This window comes from Entelurus aequoreus, linkage group LG16 (genome assembly GCF_033978785.1).
Source record: "Entelurus aequoreus isolate RoL-2023_Sb linkage group LG16, RoL_Eaeq_v1.1, whole genome shotgun sequence".
Classification (NCBI taxonomy): domain Eukaryota; kingdom Metazoa; phylum Chordata; class Actinopteri; order Syngnathiformes; family Syngnathidae; genus Entelurus; species Entelurus aequoreus.
The window spans coordinates 26,895,497-26,911,551 of NC_084746.1; the positions used below are offsets into that span (position 1 = coordinate 26,895,497).

The following is a 16,055-nucleotide window of genomic DNA, read 5'->3' on the forward strand; positions in this document are numbered from 1 at the left end:
CAGCATGATACTGCAAAAGCTCAGTTAAGATACTTACTTGTTAAGCCTAATGTCCATTATTGATACTGTAAATGTCTCTTGTGTTACTGCAAATGTCCAGTGGGGATAAAACATTTGTCTAATACAGGAGTATCAACTGCTTTCCATTGAGCGCCACATAGCATTATTGGTACAGTGAATATATATGCATTTAAATATAAAATCGCCTCATGATATTATTACAGAATGGCCTAAACATTTGACTATTATATATTTTTACTGATGGTTAAAATGCTCAAAAATCATACTCCAAAGGTGACAAACAGGTAATCAAGTATTTATTTTGCTAACAAAAAAATGCTTGGAATATCTTGTTGCATGATTAGATAATATGTTTTCTTACTGTTGCGCCTTCCTATAGTGGCACTGTATAGAATAACATCTTATACAGTGGTACTTCCACTTAAGAGTGCCCCAACTTAAGATTGTTTTGAGATAAGAGCTGTCTCTCGGCTAATTGTTATGCTTTAATTTGCAAACAAACAATGTGAGTTACAAGCATACCCCCCAATGAGTTGGTGTAGCGTCACAGTGAACCCTGTATGATCCGACCAAAACATCTGGTCTTACTCACTCGCATTAGCTTAAAGCTAGAGAGCAATATAACTTTGTTTTCCATGCATGGGAAGGAAGCGCATGAGTATGAAGGACAGTGCTGAGAAGAAGCAGTAGATGATATTCATTGAATTAAAGAAAGAAATCATCCAAAACATGACCAAGGGTGTTGCCAACTTGGCGAACCAATTCGACCGTATCACTGCTCGTGTGCACTATACTGAAACAAGAGGAGTCTAACGCCAGCCAACAGTGTTAAAATGACATTCTGACAATAAAAATGACATTTGACACACCACTGTGACTTGTACTCTCGGGTGGGATGGCCTTCTCTGTCCACTAGGAGACAGTGTCATTGGTACACTTTTATTTACAAGGCTCTTCTGGGACTGTTCCCCGATTACATTTGTGCATTGATTACACAAAGAAGTGCGGACTCTTATGCTCTAAGATCCAATAATCAGCTGTTGCTCTCTGTTCCTTTTGCTCGCAATTAGCTAAGGAAAAAGGGTTTTGTCTAGGCACCTCCTTGTGCTTGGAACATGTTACTAAGAGACTGGAAGCTGACTGAATTTTTATCGTTAAATGCTTTTAAATTTAAACTGAGAGAATTTGAAGCAGCCTCAGTCAACTGTTTTACTTGATGTCCATCCTGTCATTTTATTGGTTGGACAAGATGGCGGCGCCCTGATGGCAGCGGCTTGCAGACGCTCTTGGGAGTGTAGAGCGATTTGGCAAAAATACCCGTCAATTCTGTCAATTTCATGGCTGGCTCAAAGCGTGGACACTCTGTGATCACATACGACCGACAGACAATTCTGGATGTGGATCGATCGGGTCGTTTATAGACTGAAAGATGCATGTACGGTGGACCTCCTCGCTAGCATGGGAATACTTTGCGGGCTACATCGAGCGGCCTTTGTAGCAGCGGAGTCAAGTACTAGCGGGGACCGTCAATGGAGGAGACGTAAGCGGTGTGAGCGGAAGCAGAAGCGGGGATGCCGAGCGGGGCTAACAACAAAGCGAAAGGCTAATCCTCAAAGAAGCGTGGAGTGTCCGGGTAAGAAGTCATTTAAACTAGAACTAGCCGGCGCCAGGCTGGATAATCCCTGCACACATAACAATTCTCTTAGAATAAAACACAACTCACATAATGTTTTTTCTGTTGTGACCGTGTCAGAGGTAGACATGCATTCTACTGAGGTGGCTAACTAAGATGTGTTCAGTTTATCGCAGCACCAAGCAAACAATCTGAAAATTCCCGTCGTATCAATTCCTAGATATGTTCGAAACTATTTAAAGTGCACTACGCATAATAAACGCAACATTATTAATATTGCTACTTCGGATAATTTCAACAAACAATCCTCAAAACAGCCCACTACCTATAATATGGGATTTTTAAACATAAGATCATTATCTTCCAAAACGTTATTAGTTAATGAGGTCATTAGAGACAACAAACTTGACGTCGTTGGTCTCGCCGAGACCTGGCTCAAACCAGACGATTTTTTTGCGCCGGGTGAGGCATCTCCTCCTAACTATACGAATGCACATGTTGCCCGTCCTCCTAAAAGGGGAGGGGGAGTCGCACTAATATACAATGAAAACTTTAATCTTACACCTAACCTAAATAATAAATATAACTCGTTTGAGGTGCTCACTATGAGGTTTGTCACACCGCTGCCTCTCCACCTGGCTGTTATCTACCGCCCCCTGGGCCCTATTCGGACTTTATCAGTGAATTCTCAGAGTTTGTTGCTGATCTAGTGACGCACGCCGACAATATAATCATAATGGGGGACTTTAATATCCATATGAATACCTCATCTGACCCTCCATGCGTGGCGCTCCAGACTATAATTGATAGCTGTGGTCTTACACAAATAATAAATGAACCCACGCATCGCAACGGTAATACGATAGATCTAGTGCTTGTCAGGGGTGTCACCACCTCCAAAGTTACGATACTCCCGTACACTAAAGTAATGTCCGATCATTACCTTATAAAATTCGAAGTTCTGACTCATTGTCAACAAACTAATAATAATAATAACTACCATAGCAGCCGCAACATTAATGCTGCCACAACGACGACTCTTGCTGGCCTACTCCCTTCAGTAATGGCACCATTCCCAAATTATGTCGGCTCTATTGATAACCTCACTAACAACTTTAACGATGCCCTGCGCGACACCATTGATAGTGTAGCACCGCTAAAGCTAAAAAGGGCCCTTAAAAGGCGTACCCAATGGCTTACAGAAGAAACTAAAGCCCAGAAATTATCATGTAGAAAGCTGGAACGTAAATGGCGCGTGACTAAACTTGAGGTTTTCCATCAAGCATGGAGTGATAGTTTAATAACTTATAAACGCATGCTTACCTTAGCTAAAGCTAAATATTACTCAAATCTCATCCACCTCAACAAAAATTATCCTACATTTTTGTTCAGTACAGTAGCATCGCTAACCCAACAAGGGACTCCTCCCAGTAGCTCCACCCACTCGGCAGATGACTTTATGAATTTCTTTAATAAGAAAATTGAAGTCATTAGAAAGGAGATTAAAGACAATGCATCCCAGCTACAACTGGGTTCTATTAACACAGATACGACTGTATATACGACGGATACCGCCCTCCAAAATAGTTTCTCTCTCTTTGATGAAATAACATTAGAGGAATTGTTAAGATGTGTAAATGGGACAAAACAAACAACATGTTTACTTGACCCATTTCCTGGGAAACTTATCAAGGAGCTTTTTGTATTATTAGGTCCATCAGTGCTAAATATTATAAACGTATCACTTTCCTCTGGCACTGTTCCACTAGCATTCAAAAAAGCGGTTATTCATCCTCTACTCAAAAGACCTCACCTTGATCCTGACCTCATGGTAAACTACCGGCCGGTGTCCCACCTTCCGTTTATCTCGAAAATCCTCGAAAAAATTGTTGCACAGCAGCTAAATGAACACTTAGCGTCTAACAATCTCTGTGAACCTTTTCAATACGGTTTCAGGGCAGATCACTCTACGGAGACAGCCCTCGCAAAAATGACAAATGATCTATTGCTAACGATGGATTCTGATGCGTCATCTATGTTGCTGCTTCTTGATCTTAGCGCTGCTTTCGATACCGTCGATCATAATATTTTATTAGAGCGTATCAAAACACGTATTGGTATGTCAGACTTAGCCTTGTCATGGTTTAACTCTTATCTTACTGACAGGATGCAGTGCATCTCCCATAACAGTGTGACCTTGGACTATGTCAAGGTAACGTGCGGAGTCCCCCAGGGTTCGGTTCTTGGCCCTGCACTCTTTAGTATTTACATGCTGCCGCTAGGTGACGTCATACGCAAATACGGTCTTAGCTTTCACTGTTATGCTGATGACACCCAACTCTACATGCCCCTAAAGCTGACCAACACGCCGGATTGTAGTCAGCTGGAGGCGTGTCTTAATGAAATTAAACAATGGATGTCCGCTAACTTTTTGCAACTCAACGCTAAGAAAACGGAAATGCTGATTATCGGTCCTGCTCAACACCGACATCTATTTAATAATACCACCTTAACATTTGAGAACCAAACAATTACACAAGGCAACTCGGTAAAGAATCTGGATATTAGTTTCGACCCAACTCTCTCATTAGAGTCACACATTAAGAGTGTTACTAAAACGGCCTTCTTTCATCTCCGTAATATTGCTAAAATTCGTTCCATTTTGTCCACTCGCGACGCTGAGATCATTATTCATGCGTTCGTTACGTCTCGTCTCGATTACTGTAGCGTTTTATTTTCGGGTCTCCCTATGTCTAGCATTAAAAGATTACAGTTGGTACAAAATGCAGCTGCTAGACTTTTGACAAGAACAAGAAAATTTGATCATATTACGCCTATACTGGCTCACCTGCACTGGCTTCCTGTGCACTTAAGATGCGACTTTAAGGTTTTACTACTTACGTATAAAATACTACACGGTCTAGCTCCAGCCTATCTTGCTGACTGTATTGTACCATATGTCCCGGCAAGAAATCTGCGTTCAAAGAACTCCGGCTTATTAGTGATTCCCAGAGCCCAAAAAAAGTCGGCGGGCTATAGAGCGTTTTCTGTTCGGGCTCCAGTACAATGGAATGCCCTCCCGGTAAAAGTTAGAGATGCTACCTCAGTAGAAGCATTTAAGTCCCATCTTAAAACTCATTTGTATACTCTAGCCTTTAAATAGACCCCCCTTTTTTAGACCAATTGATCTGCTGTTTTCTTTTCTCCTTTGCCCCCTCGCCGGGTTATTCCGGTTCCGGTGACCATGGATGAGATGCTGGCTGTCCAGAGTTGGGACCCGGGGTGGACCGCTCGCCTGTGTATCGGTTGGGGACGTCTCTGCGCTACTGACCTGTCTCCGCTCGAGATGGTCTCCTGCTGGCCCCACCATGGACTGGACTCTCACTGTTATGTGGCTCCACTAGGGACTGTACTTAGAGGGGGGGTTACCCACATATGTGGTCCCCTCCAAGGTTTCTCATAGTCATTCATATCGACGTCCCTTGTGTGGGCTCTGTGCCGAGGATGTCGTTGTGGCTTGTGCAGCCCTTTGAGACTTTTGTGATTTAGGGCTATATAAATAAACATTGATTGATTGATTGATTGTGTAATGTGAATGTAATTTTATGTGTAACTTTGTTACCTCTTGGCCAGGACTCCCTTGAAAAATAGGTTTTCAATCTCAATGGGATTTTTTTCCTGGTTAAATAAAGGTTGATTAAAAAAAATTAAAGATTTTTGTGCAAAAAGTGTGGTCTTTTCTTAAGCAAATTTGTATTATGTAAGGGAGTAATCACCTATAATCAATCATGATTTATCCACATTCTAAAATGTAATTAGTATGATTAAAACAAATAATCATTTGATAGCCCAAATAATGATACAATAATAATCATTACTGCAAATATCAAGTACCAATATCTTAAATGTCCAAAACCAAAACAGCAAATGGTTGATATTGATCATGCTATTTTCCAGCATAAATACCTCACATGGTCAGTATACAGTGGTGGGCCGTCAGGGCCAGCAAGGCCTTCTTTGTAGGCCTAACATAACCAGAAATCATGATCATAATTAAAGATAGAAGTAATTTTTTATTTACTTTCCCTAAATATCAAAGTATTCATATTCTCTTCACGTCAATCACAATTCAGCAAGCTTATGTTGCCATGCTGTACCAAATCCGCCCGGGGTCTTCAGAATCAACAATGCGGATCCGTGCACTGTAAGTGAACGGGTACAAACATTTGACAGACAGTTGCAATAGCCAATCAGATCACAAGTTGTTGTCAGTAAGGCCTTCTAGCTGGCCTAAGGAAGATATGCAGTATATACCGTAATTTCCGGACTATAAGCCGCTACTTTTTCCCCTCGTTCTGGTCCCTGCGGCTTATACAACGGTGCGGCTTATATACGGCCTGTTCTTCTCCGACACTGACGAAGAGGATTTCGGTGGTTTTAGTACACAGGAGGAAGACGATGACACAATGATTAAAGACTGACTTTTCATATACCGGTAGGCTGGTTATTTTGATAACGTACAGGCGAGCACTTTGTATTACTTTGCACCGTTGTATTATTTGTACTCTGCATGAATGCTGCTCGCCATGTCAAAGATGTGAAAGTTTGATTGAATGATTGAAAGAATTATTGTTAATAAATGCGACGCTTTGCGTTCCCAAACAGTCATCTCTGTCCCAACAATCCCCTCCGTGGTAGCAGGAACCCCTATATTCTACGGTAATTACACATCAAAACACTGCAGCTTATAGTCGGGTGCGGCTTATATATGGAGCAATCTGTATTTTCCCCTAAATTTAGCTGGTGCGGCTTATAGTCAGGTGCGGCTTATAGTCCGGAAATTACGGTAGTGATGTTATGAGCTAGGTAACATAAGAACTCCATTACCCAGCATGCCACAGTAGTGAAGAGCATGCGCAGTAGCCCTGTTTAGGTTGTTAAATGTAGACATGCCGGTGTTTTTGATGAGCACGCTGTGGCGTAAACATTAAGAACTCAGCCAAGACGCCTTATCTGCATCTTTTATGATTAGACAACACAACACATATATTTGCAAGGCCATTTTGGTGTAGGACATCTTGTGAGACAATGTCGGCCAACCCCGGAAGCTCGAATGGGTTCTTCAAATTGTGAGTTCAGATATATATATATTTTTTTTTTTCACGTTTAATATGTTTTTTTAAGTTTTAATTTTGACAATACCACATAAGATATGTTTTAATTGCTGATGCGGGTTTATTGATTTTTAAATGTGCCAGAAAATAACCCTTTTTGTACACTGTTGATGTGGTGATTCAATGGCCAGTAGTGCATAAATGTGTTCCTGTATAGTATTTCTCCAGCAATGGTCATGTGGTGACATAAATTATGGCATTTTGAGAGGTAATAATTGAAGTCGGACATCACCGAAGGCCTAGGTGGGAAACGCAGGGCCCGCCACTGTCAGTATCACAACAGAAAATGTCGAACATCTCTATATCAATACTGAAATGTCAAATATCACAGCTCCCTATACTTGGATACAAAGCCAATCCCTATTGGCTTACAGACAAAAGCCTCAATATACAAATTTAATTGTAAAACTGGGCAGGCTCGGTCCGTGACTAATTGTTCAGAGTTTAAAATAATATGTATCATACTGGCTATCATAAACAGAAGACCACTGAGATCATTTATAAGCTGATCAAATTACAATATTTGGTGATTTTTGATTGTTGCTGGAGGAGACGGGCCAAAGCCACTCACCCGCTGAGCACCACGATGAAGTCCATGACGTTCCAACCGTTGCGCAGGTAGGAACCTTTGTGGAAAACAAAGCCCAGCGCCACCAGCTTGATGCCCGCCTCGAAGCAGAAAATCCCGATGAAGTACGGCTCGGTCTTCTCCTGCGCGGACAGTTGAGACCATAAACATGTCATTGTGTTTGTGGTGTGTGTCAACACACTGAGCAGCCTGCAATTACCATACACAGTGACTGTAGATCCTACAATTGGTGCTCACCAGTCTCTTGGCCATGGGCGTCTTGTCTTCTCCGGGAAGGTGCTGCTCCAAAGCCAGCACCACACAGTTGGCGGTGATGGTGGCCAGGATCATGTACTCGAATGGCGTAAAGGGCCAAGAGGTCAAGGAAGGTCTCATTATTTGACAACAATAAGAAAACACCAACTGCTCCTCACAGGGTTTGCGCATTAAAAGTCTACAAATCTGTTCATGGTCGTGTGCAACAGAACGAAAAACCTGATGGATAATGGCTTTAGTGACAGATGAATTAAAGCACGGTTCATGTTCTCTTCTACGGGAAAGCAATCTGTTAAGAGTGAGGCTGCCGTCGCCACGACAACCTGTTTTTAAAAGTGCTGTTCATGAAGAGAAATGGCGAGCAGGTAAGGGAGGGGGGGACAGGACCGCCAAAGAGTCACCTTGGCCCCGACTTGTTTGCGTCCATCATCGCCCTCAGACACCGAACAGATTTAGCCTTCAAACTGATCATTACTTTGAAAAGAAGTGCAATATTTATCAAACATTCTTCAGTTTTTCTTGTAAGAAGTCATTTTGAGCAAAACAACACAAAAAGAACATATAAAAATTTTGAACTGGTTCAACTTGTGTGTGTGTGTGTGTGTGTGTGTGTGTGTGTGTGTGTGTGTGTGTGTGTGTGTGTGTGTGTGTGTGAGTGTGTGTGTGTGTGTGTGTGTGTGTGTGTGTGTGTGTGTGTGTGTGTGTGTGTGTGTGTGTGTGTGTGTGTGTGTGTGTGTGTGTGTGTGTGTGTGTAGAATCATCTAAACACAAATATGTCACCTTTAGTCGCTCCTTGAGGAATTATTTTTTTTTTTTTTACATGAATGTCTCCGCCTCCAGTTGAAATGAGGTCACTGGCTCACAGAGGAAGGGGACCAACATTCACTCGTTCACTCATTTACTCACTCACATGCCCACACTATTGCCAATTACTGATAACAGCTAAACATAACTAGCATAGGGAAATGTGTCCAAAAATACTAGACTAGACTAGTACTAGAGCATGTTTTGCCATCATTTAGTGGGTTACTTCAAAGCTTTCTTACAAACCCCGTTTCCATATGAGTTGGGATTTTGTGTTAGATGTAAATATAAACGGAATACAATGATTTGCAAATCATTTTCAACCCATATTCAGTTGAATATGCTACAAAGACAACATATTTGATGTTCAAACTGATAAACATTTTTTTGAGTGCAAATAATCATTAACTTTAGAATTTGATGCCAGCAACACGTGACAAAGAAATTGGGAAAGGTGGCAAAAAATACTGATAAAGTTGAGGAGTGCTCATCAAACACTTATTTGGAACATCCCACAGGTGAACAGGCAAATTGGGAACAGGTGGGTGCCATGATTGGGTATAAAAGTAGATTCCATGAAATGCTCACTCATTCACAAACAAGGATGGGGCGAGGGTCACCACTTTGTCAACAAATGCGTGAGCAAATTTTTGAACAGTTTAAGAAAAACCTTTCTCAACCAGTTATTGCAAGGAATTTCACCATCTACAGTCCGTAATATCATCAAAGGGTTCAGAGAATCTGGAGAAATCACTGCACGTAAGCAACTAAGCCCGTGACCTTCGATCCCTCAGGCTGTACTGCATCAACAAGCAACATCAGTGTGTAAAGGATATCACCACATGGGCTCAGGAACACTTCAGAAACCCACTGTCAGTAACTACAGTTGGTCGCTACATCTGTAAGTGCAAGTTAAAACTCTCCTATGCAAGGCGAAAACAGTTTATCAACAACACCCAGAAACGCCGTCGACTTTGCTGGGCCTGAGCTCATCTAAGATGGACTGATATAAAGTGGAAAAGTGTTCTGTGGTCTAACGAGTCCACATTTCAAATTGTTTTTGGAAACTGTGGACGTCGTGTCCTCCGGACCAAAGAGGAAAAGAACCATCCGTATTGATATAGGCGCAAAGTTGAAAAGCCAGCATCTGTGATGGTATGGGGGTGTATTAGTGCCCAAGACATGGGTAACTTACACATCTGTGAAGGCGCCATTAATGCTGAAAGGTACATACAGGTTTTGGAGCAACATATGTTGCCATCCAAGCAACGTTACCATGGACGCCCCTGCTTATTTCAGCAAGACAATGCCAAGCCACGTGTTACATCAACGTGGCTTCATAGTAAAAGAGTGCGGGTACTAGACTGGCCTGCCTGTAGTCCAGACCTGTCTCCCATTGAAAATGTGTGGCACATTATGAAGCCGAAAATACCACAACGGAGACCCCCGGACTGTTGAACAACTTAAGCTGTACATCAAGCAAGAATGGGAAATAATTACACCTGAGAAGCTTAAAAAATGTGTCTCCTCAGTTCCCAAACGTTTACTGAGTGTTGTTAAAAGGAAAGGCCATGTAACACAGTGGTGAACATGCCCTTTCCCAACTACTTTGGCACGTGTTGCAGCCATGAAATTCTAAGTTAATTTTTATTTGCAAAAAAAAAACAAAGTTTATGAGTTTGAACATCAAATATCTTGTCTATGTAGTGCATTCAATTGAATATGGGTTGAAAAGGATTTGCAAATCATTGTATTCCGTTTATATTTACATCTAACACAATTTCCCAACTCATATGGAAACGGGGTTTGTATTTAACGTCACCCCTCGCCACACCGCGCTTCAAATACTGTTGCTTCTTGTGATATTTTTTAATTTTTTTAAAGCCCATCCATCCATCCATCTTTTTCCGCTTATCTGATGTCGGGTCGCGGGGGAAGCAGCCTAAGCAGGGAAGCCCAGACTTTCCTCTCCCCAGCCACTTCGTCCCGAGGCGTTCCCAGGCCAGCATAGCATTCCCAACGTGTCCTGGGTCTTCCTCGTGGCTTCCTACCAGTCGGATGTGCCCTAAACACCTCCCTAGGAAGGCGTTCGGGTGGCATCCTGACCAGATGCCCGAACCACCTCATCTGGCTCCTCTCGATGTGGAGGAGCAGCGGCTTTACTTTGAGCTCCTCCCAGATGACAGAGCTTCTCACCCTATCTCTAAGGGAGAGCCCTGTCACCCGGCGGAGGAAACTAATTTTGGCCGCTTGTACTCGTGATCTTGTCCTTTCGGTCATAACCCAAAGCTCATGACCATAGGTGAGGATGGGAACGTAGATCGACCGGTAAATTGAGAGCTTTGCCTTCCGGCTCAGCTCCTTCTTCACCACAACGGATCGATACAGCATCCGCATTACTGAAGACACTGCAACGATCCGCCTGTCGATCCACTCTTCCCCCACTTGTGAACAAGACTCTGAGGTACTTAAACTCCTCCACTTGGGGCAGGGTCTCCTCCCCAACCCGGAGATGGCACTCCACCCTTTTCCGGGCGAGAACCATGGACTCAGACTTGGAGGTGCTGATTCTCATCCCAGTCGAATCACACTCGGCTGCGAACCGATCCAGTGAGAGCTGAAGATCCTGGCCAGATGAAGCCATCAGGACCACATCATCTGCAAAAAGCAGAGACCTAATCCTGCAACCACCAAACTGGATCCCCTCAACGCCCTGACTGCGCCTAGAAATTCTGTTTATAACTTTTATGGGCAGAATTCCTAGGCGGTGACAAAAGGCAGTCCAACCCTCACTGGAAACATGTCCGACTTATTGCCGGCAATGCGGACCAAGCTCTGACACTGATCATACAGGGAGCGGACCGCCACAATCAGACAATCCGGTACCCCATACTCTCGAGCACTCCCCACAGGACTTCCAGAGGGACACGGTCGAATGCCTTCTCCAAGTCCACAGAGCACATGTAGACTGGTTGGGCAAACTCCCATGCACCCTCAAGGACCCCGCCGAGAGTATAGAGCTGGTCCACAGTTCCACGACCAGGACGAAAACCACAATGTTCCTCCTGAATCCGAGGTTCGACTATCCGGCGTAGCCTCCTCTCCAGCACACCTGAATAGACCTTACCGGGAAGGCTGAGGAGTGTGATAACACGATAGTTGGAACACACCCTCCGGTTCCCCTTCTTAAAGAGAGAAACCACCACCCCGGTCTGCCAATCCAGAGGTACCGCCTCACTGGACATGTCCAACTCCAGACATTTGAAAATCAACGTGTATCCGGCCCACATGGCATATTCTGACGATTAAGAACCCGAAGTAACTTCAGCAAAACCCTCACATTCATATCATATTTCACATGAGCTCTGCTTCTTCCTACTCCTTTTCGGACATGCTGTAATGAAACAACTGGAAATATGTGATGCATTACATTGTATGCATGTTCAAAATAAACTGAAACTGAACTGAAAACTGAAACTGACCAGTGGTAATAACCGGATATTGCACTAACCATTCTTACTAAAGGTGTCAGATTATCACCAAAAGTAGCAACGATTTAAATGTACATGACTAAAAATGACACCACTTTAACTTTTAATCCCTGTTTGAATCTTTACAAAATAACACATTCAATTTGTTTGGGTTTTGCCCTTAAAACCTTCCTGTATCCAGAGAATTATTCCCTGAGGTTGTAAACAAAAACGATAAAAACATATTTTTGTAAAAATAATAATAAAATATTGGCAGCACGGTGGACCAAGTGTGTATGCTGCATAATAAGAAGGTCCTGCTCGGGGTCTTTCTGTGTGGATTTTGCATGTTCTCCCTGTGACTGCGTGGGGATAGGTTGATTGGCAACATTGAATTGGCCCTAGTGTGTGAATGTGAGTGTGAATGTTGTCTGTCTATCTGTGTTGGCCCTGCGATGAGGTGGCGACTTGTCCAGGGTGTACCCCGCTTTCCGCCTAAATGCAGCTGGGATAGGCTCCAGCCACCCCCGCAACCCCGTGAGGGACAAGCGGTAGAAAATGGATGGGTAAGAAAATATTGATCTAATCCTTTTAGTATTGTTTATACACTGATAATATACAAGATATTGATAGTATCGACATCTGGATCGATCACCCCTACATTGCATTGAATACGGTTAGCTTTTTATGTCGTACTGCTCGGCGCGTGTGAGGAGCATGTTTAGCCATTCCATTTCCTCTAGTCCTCCAGCGATAATGCTACATGGAAGAAAGTTTGTTTGTTTATTTGTTGGTGAGGATAATTATCTTAAAACCAGCTTTGCACTGTGGATAGATGACGTGGATAGATGACGTCTCTCAAGACAAACACGCTCCTGCATGCAGGAACAGGAACATTTTATTGTGTCTCCCTGAGTGTGCATCCTTTTTAAAGGAATCTTTCACGTGAGTACAATCTATAGCAGGGGTGAGAAAACGTTTTGGCTTAGGGGCCACATTGGCTTTTGAAATTTGACAGACGGGCCGGGCGAGCACATGATACATTTCAAAGCACATCATATCTGTTGAAACGAAGAGTAGGCTTCTCAAACATGGGCTATTTTAATCATCCATCCATCCATTTTCTACCGCTTGTCCCTTTTGGGGTCGTGGGGGGTACTGTAGCCTATCTCAGCTGCATTCTGGCAGAAGGTGGGGTACACCCTGGACAAGTCGCCACCTCATCGCAGGGCCAACACAGATAGACAGACAATATTCACACTCACACACTAGGGTCAATTTAGTGTTGCCAATCAACCTATCCCCAGGTGCATGTCTTTGGAGGTGGGAGGAAGCCGGAGTACCCGGAGGGAACCCACGCAGTCACGGGGAGAACATAATAAATACATTTTCAACAATATCATATCAGAACATATACAAATGGTATTACAGGGTTAACACTTACATTCTCTTCTAGTGGCAGCAGTGTTGTTGATCACCCTTTATTGCCAGGGCGTCAAAGTCTATTATCAGTTTTATTGTGGCAATTATCAAAACAGATCTTTGCTCAATTCTGTATTAATATTTGGCAGGCCAGATTAAAGGGGCCAACAGGCCGCATGTGGACCTCAGGCCGTAGTTTGCCCACTCCTGATCTATAGCCATGTAAACACTGGTACACAGCTGTGGTAAAGAGAACGGCCCCAATCCGATCCCCGGATCTCTCATGAAAACATAGTCAAAAGTGATAATTGTAATAAACTACAAGTCATGCTGGAAAACAAATTTCTGCAATGCGGGAATTATTCAAATAAATTTTAAATGCTCATAGCTAGAGCACAAAAAAAAATGTTTTAGACTTTCTAAATACGGTTATTAACATATAAAAAATGCCCTTGAGACATGACATAACACCCTTAGTCATCTTTACAAGCAGTCAGCCAATGTCACACCAGTACTATTCAAGACTGAAATGGGGTCACACACAACCTCTTGTTTCAAATGAAGCAAATTTTGCTAATGCAATGTTATTTGAAAAAAAATCAGGACTGGTTGTTAATAGACAGTTGACCTTGTTATTGGAACTTTTATGGTACAAATACTGTACAGTAAATAATTGGGGTAAATAGCGGTCATCTATAGCCCGTTTTTGTTTTTGTAAGCATTGTTATTATAATTACTGTAGAAGATTTGTTGTGTCAAGTGTTTTGCAGTACACAAATAGTTTGTTTGATAAAGATTGCAGAGCTGCTATAACAAACGCAATCAATAGGTGTATAAAGCACACATTATGCATTATGAATATAAGTACTGATGGCTTGATTAGCAGAAATTTAATAGTGCCACAAATTATTTGTAGCACTATCAAATTAGTTAGTTTCGCCAACCGGGAAGACGGTGTGGCCACCCCCCATCCCCACTCAACCCACACACACACACACAACCCTACCCCTCCTGTAAAAATCTTGTGCAAGTGAGTATAATCACATTGAATGGATCAGAATTGTTTTGCACTCATGGACTGCAAATATGTGGGTCTGAACACGCCAATGTCTTTTTTGGCCAGAGCCCTCCCACACGCCTCAGCCTTTTGGTGAGGCGTCAGTCCGATCCTGGCCTGAAGCGAGTCTTGACCACTAAGCCCCACTCCTACTCACCGCCACGGAGCCGGCGGTTAGGTAAGAATAAGAGGACGACTGGCACGCTGCAAACGAGAGGGGGTGTAGAAGCGGTTACGCCATCACAACAGCCCGGTAGGTACATTGCATCTAGCAGGAGATGGCTCCAAAGTTGATAACATACAAGCACACACTAATGTGTGTGAGTTGATGGGAAAGTGATGCTGAGAAGAAAGCATCCTGCTGCATGGCTGGATTTGAACCCACACCCACTCACAGCCACGCAGGTTTGCAGCACTTTGAGGCAATGAGGGCTGCGCATGTGCCTACACCGTGTTCGTCCTCCCACAGTTTCTTCTAATGATCACCACACACTTGCACTAGCTTGGTGTCCTCTGCCACAGGTGGAACACATGTAGCGCACATCGTTGTGGAAAGTAGCGCACATCAGAGGAGAATAGGTAGAGTAGCGTTCAGGAGCTTCACTGTAGTGACAATGTCAGAAAATTAGGATTGGGAATACTTTGGACAACATTTTGGAGCGTGTCTAAGGTTGAAGGTCAATTTCTTTAACACCTTTCAAGAATATCAGAACAGAAAAGGGCATGCCTGTGTGAAACTGTTCCTACAAAGTTGCAAGGATACTGAAAGCTTGGTCTAAAATACATTGACAAGATGAAGAATTGCACCTCAATAAATCCCCTGATGATGTACTCGAGATGTGTAGTCATACAGTAAAAAACAGCAACGTATCCCACTAGACATCTGCTGGCTTTTAAATAATGAATTCCATTCATTGACTGACTATTGAATTGCGGTCCCATGACAAGATTTAGTCCTCAAAAGGAAAGCTTCTATATGTTACTTAAAAAAAATACCAAAACACAATACCACTATTATATATTATATGTTCTATTATATAACCACCAAATATTGAACACTTTAGAAATAAAAGACAAGATTATATGGGAAATTAATATGGTTGGATTAAACCCTGGTTAATAAAATTACAAAAATCGCAACAGACCCCAGTGGCATTATTGTGGTCGAATTTCTTTTATTACTTCTTCTGATTAGATAGTATTGGCTGAAAACCCATTAGGTTCTCATTAACATAAAAAAAGCGTAATTCTTTCAAGTTTTATACTCATACCAATATATTTATATTGTTTTAAATTTCTTATTCTGTATTGTTATATATATATATATATATATATATGTATATATATATATATATATATATATATATATATATATATATATATATATATATATATATATATATATATATATATATATATATATATATATATATATATATATATATATATGTGTGTATATATATATATATATATATATATATATGTAGTATATATTTACAGTATATATATATATATATATATATATATATATATATATATACATATATATATATATATATATATATATATGTATATATATATATATATGTATGTATGTGTATATATACATATATATATATATATATATATA

At 41.9% G+C, this 16,055-nt stretch overlaps 1 protein-coding gene across 1 annotated transcript in view; it reads right to left on the reverse strand.

The window, feature by feature from the left end:
- The window catches only part of LOC133630777 (voltage-dependent R-type calcium channel subunit alpha-1E-like), a 139,310-nt gene that overhangs the window by 102,128 nt on the left and 21,127 nt on the right, over positions 1-16,055 (reverse strand). Inside the window, exons 3-4 of the mRNA XM_062022504.1 lie at positions 7,655-7,760; positions 7,400-7,539 (exon numbers count right to left, since the gene is read on the reverse strand). Of these exons, the coding sequence (XP_061878488.1) occupies positions 7,400-7,539; positions 7,655-7,760 (246 nt within the window). The remainder of the gene's footprint in view (positions 1-7,399; positions 7,540-7,654; positions 7,761-16,055) is intronic.